At 37.2% G+C, this 9,120-nt stretch overlaps 1 protein-coding gene across 1 annotated transcript in view; it reads right to left on the reverse strand.

Moving 5' to 3' along the window:
- PSMA8 (proteasome 20S subunit alpha 8) overlaps positions 1-8,842 on the reverse strand; it is a 48,634-nt gene extending 39,792 nt beyond the window's left edge. Inside the window, exon 1 of the mRNA XM_082416235.1 lies at positions 6,372-8,842. Within this exon, the coding sequence (XP_082272361.1) occupies positions 6,372-6,473 (102 nt within the window). The 5' untranslated portion in view covers positions 6,474-8,842. The remainder of the gene's footprint in view (positions 1-6,371) is intronic.
- Between the last annotated feature and the right edge of the window lie 278 nt (positions 8,843-9,120).

Genomic DNA, 9,120 nt, shown 5'->3' on the forward strand with positions numbered 1-9,120 from the left:
ACTTCCTTCTGGCCTGCAGAGTTTCTGCTGAAAAATCAGCTGATAACCTTATGGGGATTCCCTTGTATATTATTTGTTGCTTTTCCCTTATTGCTTTCAATATTTTTCTTTGTTTTTAAGTTTTGTTAGAAAAATATGGAATGCTATGAATTTGCATGTAATCCTTGAGCAGGGGCCACATTAATCTTCACTGTATCGTTCCAATTTTAGTATATGTACTGCCAAAGTGAGCACTTAATATGGATCATAGACTCAAATGTAAAACTATAAACTCTTAAAAAAAAAAAGGAGAAAATTTTTGGGATCTAGCCAAAGAGTTCTTCAACTTGACACCAAAAACATGAACCATAAAAAGGAAAAAAATTATAAATTTGGCCTCATTACAATTACAAACTTTTGCTCTGTGGATGTCCATGTGAAGAGGATGAAAAGACAAGGTACAGAGTGAGAGAAAATATTTGCAAACCACTTAACTGACAAAGTACCAGAATCTAGAATATATAAAGAAATGTCAAAACTCAACAGTAAAAAAACTAAACAGTCTAGTTAGAAAATGGACAAAAGACATGAAAGACATTTCATGAAGAAGATATACAGATGGCAAATAAGCACATGAAAATATGTTCAACATTATTAACCATTAATGGCTAATTTAATTAAAACCACACTTAGGTATCACTACACACTTATCAGAATGGCTAAAATGAAAGACAGTAACACCAAATGCTGGCAAGGATGTGTAGAAACTGGATCACTAACATATTGCTGGTAGGAATGTAAAATGGTACAGCCACTCTGGGAAACAATTTGGCGGCTTCTTGTAAAACATGCAATTACCATACAATCTAGTAATTCTACACTTGGGAGATTTATATCAGAGAAATAAAAACTTACGTTCATACAAAAGCCTGCTATGAATGCAGCTTTATTCATAACAGCTCCAAACTGGAAACAACTCAAATGTTCTCCAACACATGAATAGTTAAACACCGTGGTACATCCATACCATGGAACACTACTTGCAATAATATGCAACAACTTGGATGAATCTCAAGGGAAGAAACCAAATTCCAAAAGGTTGCATATTGTATGATGCCATTTAAATAACCTTTTGAAGTTAAAACAAATCAACCTCAACTTTCTCTCCAGGCTTTTTCTCACCAACATTTAAACGTATGCTGAAGTCTCTCTTATCTTAAACAAAATCGTAAAGACCACTTAATTTCAATTCTGCCTCTCTCTCTCAACTTCAAGGCCAAATACTGTCATCAACTCTCAGCTTATAGTAACCTGCTTTCTACCCCACTCCTCCCAGTGTTTAGCCAAGGTAGACTACACATAGGGTCATTAAGGTCCCTTAAGGTTGCAGTCTACCCTAGTCTACATAGTCTAAATTTTGTCTTCTCTAGTGAAGAAGAGTACTCAAGAATACTCATTTACTTGACCTTCAACGTAGGTTTTAAGCAAGGGAGAGAAAGGATACACTTCAAAATACCGATAACTATCTCCAGCCCAGATCAATATCCTGAGTTCCAAATGTGTACATTCAGCTGCCTCACCGTCTCTGTGGATCAGGAATCTGGACACAGTTTAGCAAAGTTCTCTGGCTCAGGGTCTCTCACAAAGCTGCAACCAAGTTGTCCCCCAGGACTGCACTCATCTCAAGGTTCATGGGGGAGAATCCATTTACAAGTTCACTCACATAGTTTTTAACAAGATTCAGTTCCTTGTGGATTGTTGGACTAAGGACCTCAGTTCCATACTGGGTTTTGCTCCACACTGGGTTTTTAACAGAAGCTTCCCTCAGTTCCTTGCTACATAGGACCCTCCAAATGACAAATCACAACATGCCAACTGTGTTCCACCAGAGTAAACAAATGAGAGAGTGAGTGAGGATGAACAAGACGCAAGTCACCATCTGTAACCTAATATCTGAAGTGATGTTCCATCACTTTTGCCTATCCCATTCCTTAGAAGCAAGTCACTAGGTTCAGCCTACATCCAGGGGAGAGGGTTACTTAAGGGCATGAACACCAGAAGGTGGGGATCATTAGAGGCCATTTTAGAGGCTGCCTACTACAGATTCTATAAGCATCTCAATCTCAAAAAGTCCAAACCTCAGTTATCTTCTCCTCATACTTAGTGCTTCATATTCCCTAAAAAAGTGGCAGTGCCATATACTAAGAGGCTAAATCCAGAAATGGAGGCACCCTCTCTAACTCCTCCCTCTTCAGTACCTCCTCTTCTCCTTCCCCCACCCCCAGTACCAGCCAAATAATCATCAAATGTATCAACTATGCTGCTTAAGTTTCTCCAGAATCTGCCTTATTTCCATTTTTGCCCCAACCCTAATGAGAACTATTATCATCTTTCATCTAGACTACTTCCATAGACGCCTACGTGGTCTCCCTGCTTCCAGTCTTGATTTCATCTAATCCACTGACCACGATACAGTCTGAGAAGTCTTTGAAAAATAAGAATATGAAGAAAAAAGAAAAGAAAATCTGAATGTGGCATTCCTCTACTTAAAACCTGTATTAGTAGGGAACATTTCTCACTAGGCAAACCAAGACAACACAGAGATGGATTAGGGACAAAAGGATCTAGGGACTATAATATTTACTTCTGCATATCAGCCTTCCTGCTCTCTTGATGCAGAGAGGCTTTATCTGTACAGAAAAAAAGATGGCCACCAGCAACCTTGGACTCATATCCCAACAGTTCTCCGAGAGGAAAAAAGCTACCACTATCTCTAGCTAGAAAAGTCCCGAGGATGGACTTATATTGGCCAGATTTCTGTCACTTGCTCATCGCAGGAGGACAGAAACTATGAATGATTCTGCTCGGGTCACGTGAGTACCTCTTTGGTGGGACAAATGCAGTCTGTTATTACCAAGACAGAACGGCAATAGTCACATCAAAACCCTTCAAGGCTTCTTATTCCTTTAAAAGTATTCCGTGATCTGGCTCCTGTATCTAGCTTCATCTCTTCCCATTTTTCCACTGCTTCAGCAATCCTGAATGCCTTCCAGTTTGTGAACCATAGTCATATTTTCCTGCTTGGTCTTCCCATACGCTATTTCTTTTGTCTAAAATATTCTTCTCTTTCCCCCTCCACTTTTTCACCTGGCTAACTTTCATCTTTCAGGTGTCTACTTAAATATTACATACTTCTTCATGGGGACCTAACACCTAGAGTTCCCACAATGCCTCATATTCTCCCATTATAATACTCAGATAGGCCTTCTTAGGACTATCTACTCATAGTCATCTAACGTTCCTGCAAGAGAGTAAGCTCTCTGAGGCCACTGACTGAGTCTATTTTGTCCACTGTGAAATCCTAGGACCTAGCACCACATTTGGCAGATGTAAGCGTTCAACAAAAATGTCTTGAAATAATAAATGAAAGTGCTAGAAGAACTACAGATCAAATTGAAGGAAAGGAGAAAACAAAGGGATAGTAAAGAATAATACCTACCATTTATTAAGTACTTGCTGTGAACCAGACACTGTGCAAGATGCTGAACATGTATTATTGCCTCATTCATTTATCACATCAACACTATGAAGCAGGCACTATTTCGAGGCCTATTTTACTGTTAAAAAAAAAAACCCTGAAGCTTAGAGAAGTTAATTGCTTTACATGATACATATCTAGCTTCCACACTCATGATGTTGACAGATAAGTAATATACAAAATTTATGAAATAAATTGCATGGTGCAATGCAAAGAGCAGAGGCTTTGGAACTAGAAAAACTTAAGTGAGAATACGGGCTCTATCACTTTCTAGTTGGGTACCTTCACCAAGCTATGAAAGCATCCTAATCATGGTTTCCACATACATTAAAAAGGGGATTAAATACTGTTCTTAACGTTAGATAATGTACATGAAATACACGGTATAAAATAGGTATTACTTAAATGGTAGTTTACTTCCTTGCCAGGTCATCCACTATATATCTTGCAGTAGAAGCACAAAAGGAATTACACCATCTAGATTCTCAAAGATCTTTCTAACCAGTTGGTGTGAGAAGACTATTAAGAATACCTGAAGTTAAAGAGAATATGAGGCTAAATAGTAAATACTCTACACTGCTCTGTGGTACAGATGATAAATTCAGAAGAAGAAAGAGATCCATGATGACTGGACTGGATCAGAGACAGGGCCACAAAGGAAAGAAATGTGCAGAGACTCTTAGAGGATAAGTAAGATGGAGAGTGACAGAGAGGTGTTTTCCACTCTCCCCACCTACAAGGCAGAAGCATATATTGGTAAAACCATGAAACTGCTCCCTTAATTAAAGAGTGTGGATGTGGATCGTGGAAGACTTTCGTGGCCAGACTGTGGAGCTGAGATTTGATAAAGTAGGAAATATGGAGCTAATAACAGTTTGGGGTCAGGGAAAGGACAGAATGAGGAAGGATAATAAATCTTAATTTTTTCATGGGAATATTGTGAAGGATTCATTTTTTTCTTCCCTAAAAAGAAAGTATTACCTCTTCGAAATGTTATTCAAACATATTTTTCATTTATATAGAAGGGAACTAAAGCAAAAAGAAAACAGGCCTCTTGCCTCACTTCATGCTGTAAGATAATCATCAAGAAAGAAGCAGAACCCAAGGACTCTAATTGTGGCCCATATAACTTTTTGTATTACCAAATAATATCGTATCTACATACTGGTCACAATTGGCCAACCTCAGCTTATTTATAACTCATCATATCAACTGTCATTTATAGACGGAATATTTTGTGACATATTTTAATAAACAATGCCATTATAAACTTTACCCCACGTAAAAGGTCATAGTGCCCTCAAGGAAACACAATGAATAACTCCATACAAAGATGCAAATTATAATTTCAGAATCCTGAGACAAAACTGTCTCATCCTTCCAATGTGTCTTTAAAAATGCCCACTATAGGTATTTTTATATCCTTACCCTTTTACAGTTCATTACAAAGGAACCATCAATCAGTTCTATAGCATTCTTAAAACATTTTAAATAGCCAGTGCGGTTTCTTATTACACCTCAGTTTTCTCCCATTACTCCCTTTATTTTAGGTTCTAAAACTCGGGCATTATTTTCTAACCATATGCTTCATGGCATGCTGGGGATTATATAATTTTTGTTTTTATCAAAATGGTACCCTTTTGGTTTAAGCTACATCAGGCTTTTCTTAAATTTACAATTCCAAAAGAATTACTTACAAAACAGAAGTAAAACTAGAGGGCCCAATTAAATAGAAAAATACTTTAAAAAATGGTGATTCTTTCTAGTGTTATTTTTTTTACCACTTTACATTCGATAGATTTATGATAAAAGTGAATTATTTCCTTTCATAACTAAGTTGGTATGGAAAGTGAGAGAAAATACAGATACTACTAGACTTAGAAATGCACTGCGTATTGTCATAGCTAGTGTCTCAATTTCCAAGATACACAACAAACATGCTCATGAAATTTGAAAGATTTAAAAAAAATTGGATCCTCCTGAATTCAAAGGCTAGGATCTGGACGATTTGGGGTAATATATCTTTGGTCACCAGGGCACTTTTGTCCTTTTAAATTTTTATAAATCACCAAGATTATTAAATATAATTAAAACTTGGCAGGAGCATTACTGCTGCCCTGAATATTTTAAAGTTTTTCAGAAATGTGGGTATATCAATTTAAAGGAGGGTATAATCTCTCAAGGAATTCCAGTATTATTTAAAAACCAAGCCAAAAGAAGTGGAAATGGCAAAAGAGCAGAGATTCTTGGGCTTAAAGCCTCTAGAAGGCTGCTAAATATTCAGGAGTAAATTTTTGGACAATTATTTTTAAAAGGTGAAAGTGTTGGAGTAGATTAGCATTTTCAACCGTTCCCTCAACAAAGATTTAATTTTACATCGATTTAAGCCACATTTCAGGGACAGCCATGTTTGATTTTTGATTTTTACTGTAATTATTACTTTTCCATGTGTCTGCCAAATCCTGAGGAAGTGGGCAGTGTGCATTCAGGCAGGCTGTTACAGGCTGAAAGAAGTCTTTTCTTTCCTTACTGTCAGACACAGCGTTAATATCTCCTCTACAGTCAAGGCTACAACACACACACACACACACGTACACACACCCTAGTTAAACGTTTACAGTGACTGTTAAAGGCAGTTGCACAACGGAAACCTATGAAATCTACCAACTTTTAACTCCTCCGCTTCCATTCCACATTTCAGAACAGCATCTCCCTCAATAAAGGAAGGAGGCAATTTTCACACGTGGGAGACTCTTTTCTTGTCCCCCTACACTGAGTGATGCGCTGGGGCAGCGGGATAAGGAAGGCCTGACACAGGGCAGGGACCGGTGGCCAAGAAGAGTTGCTCGCTCACCACGGTGGATCCTTTCTGTACCGCTTCCTGGGCATATTCCACTTGGAATAGGTGTCCGTCCGGGGAGAAGACAGTGATTGCCCGGTCATACTGAGACGCCATCGGCGCAGGGCTACCGCAATATCCGCTGTGAGTTCCACGCTGCTTCAGTCGAGGGGGCAGAGGAGTCACACCTGTGGCCACATGCTACCCGGAAGTGCTTGCGCATGCTCAAGACGCCGTCGGAAGTGATCACGGGGACAGCTCAGGGGGTCCTCGTGGCCTTCCGCTGGTTCGAGGCTGTGCCTGCGAGTCAACCGTGTTCCTCTGCTATCCTTAGTGCCTGGCGCGTGTGTCCCAATTTTCCCACGCTGGTGTTGCTCCAGGAGTGGGGTTATTAAAATGACCCTAAAAGATTAGGGCTTAATAGTGAGAACTTCAAAGATCAGGTGTTTTTGTTTTCGCAAACCTATTAGAGAACCAGTGGTAAGTTAATTTTCAACCTCTTATTTTTGGATTCAAATTCTAAAATGTCCTTCTCTCTCTTTCTCTTCCCCTCCATCCTTCGTTATCTTACATTATTTTAACCCAAAGAAATAAGTTATAATTTTCGAATTTTCATTTGTCCTTGCACTTGCTCGCGCTCTTTCTCTCTTTTCATTTCTTTCGTCCATTTCTGCCTTGTGATCAAAATAGAGCAAATGAGCGAATAGTCCATCAAACTAATGCTAATGATAGGAATTAAGATAATACTATTTTAACCAAAGAAATTTTCTAAAAGCCCAAATTATGCTAACTTGAAAGATATCTGCAAATTTAACTGTTCTAGAAAGTCTGTATAATCTGGTACAACATTACTACCTGTGAAACAACTCTTGTCTCTTTGTCCTCATCAATAAAATGGGAATATTTAAAAACTGGTAGAAAAGTGTTCGTCTGAGGTTTAATGTATTTATAGGTATAAATAACTTAAAATGGTGCCTAGTGGATAGTAATAGCCAGGTAAGTTTAAGTATTGTTATTATTTTCCATGTTTGTTGTTTTCCATCGAGGAGGATCTTAAGCTTGGTGAAACCAACCTTAACTAAAAAAAGAAAAAAGGGTACCCACAAAAGAGGAGAACTCCATACCCTCAATTCCAAATACTTAATTCAGAGTTTTAGTTGACTACTAAAAGCAATTTGTATTTAGCCCCCCATGCTCCCCCCATCTTTTTCTTTAATATTAGAAACTCTTGAAAAGTCTGGTTTTACTAAAAAAGAAAAAAATTCCTAACCAAACCAATTCACTCTAACGTTTCAAGAGTTTCTGAAATTTACCATGTTATGGTAAACCAACATTTGCAAGAAGCTGTTATTTAAGAAGTGTCTTGGTGTCCTTGTTGAATAATAAGATTTTTTCTTTTTCTTTTTACATGATTATAGATCACAAGAAATTTCAAAAATAGTGCAGAGAGGTCCCCTGTACCTTTCACTCAGCTTCCCCCAATGGTGATATTTTAACATAACTATAGTACAATATCAAAACCAGGAAAATGACATTGATGCAAACTTATTCAGCTTTTACCAGTTTTACATGTACTCATTTGTGTATGTGTGCATAGTTCTATGCAATTTATCATGTGTAGATTGGTATACGCACTGCCACAATCAAATACAGAACTGTTCCGTGACCATAAAGGTCCCTTGTGCTGTTCACTTACAGTCATACCCATCCTACTCCCCTCCCCCAACCCTGGAAACCACAAATCTGTTCTTCATCTCTATAATTTTGTCGTTTCAAAAAATTTATATAAATAAAATCATACAGTATGTAACTTTTTGTGACTTTTTATTTTAAGATAATTGTAGATTCACAGGAAGTTACAATGATAATACAGAATGGTCTCTTGTACCCTTCACTTAGTTTACCCAATATGTTACATTTTATTGACTATAGTACAATATCAGAACCAGGAAATTGACGTTGGTAGAAAATATGTATATAGCTTTGATTGAAAGACATTTTGAAAGTGTTATGATGTATTTTAGCATTCATTTCACAAATATGATAGCATTAAAATGACAAGGATTAATTGACACATTTGGGATTCACATTGACACTGCAGCTTAACAGTGTGTCTTTGGGCAGGTATATTTCACTTCACAAAAAACTAGTTTCCTGATCTGTAAAACAAGGGTAATAATACTTACTTCATAAGTTTGTTGTGAAGAGCAAATGACATAATGTGTTAGCGCACATAGGGCAGTGCCTGACACAGATAAGCACTTGAAAAATGTTAACTATTGTTATTAATCACTGAGTTAACTAAAAAGTTAAGATTATTCTGTAAGAGAGAAATTAGGAAAGTAAAAATGTAGCATGAACCCATTTATATATTTTTAACATGTATATATGTATAAATATACATTTGTAAATATACAGAAAAAAAAAAAAAAGAGTGAAAGAACATACACCAATTTGACAAAAGTGGTTTTCTTTGCAGGAGGCCAGGGATTGGAAAGAGAATGGGGAGACATGGTAAGGAAAGAGAAGTTACTGTTCTAAACTTTATATGTATATCTGTATTATTTAAAAATTTTTACAGCAAGCATAGTTTATACTTAAACAATAAAAACAACATTGAGAAAGTTTAATGCTTAGAGGCTGCCAGCAATGACAGCCTTGATGGTTTGAGCCAAATATCCTATTGAGAACAATTAGAAATACTGAACAAAATATTTTTAAAAAAATATGTATGCTGACTGCAACTAGGGTTTGTGGTGCCAAG

Source organism: Balaenoptera physalus, assembly GCF_965194825.1.
Source record: "Balaenoptera physalus genome assembly, chromosome: 12".
Taxonomy (NCBI): domain Eukaryota; kingdom Metazoa; phylum Chordata; class Mammalia; order Artiodactyla; family Balaenopteridae; genus Balaenoptera; species Balaenoptera physalus.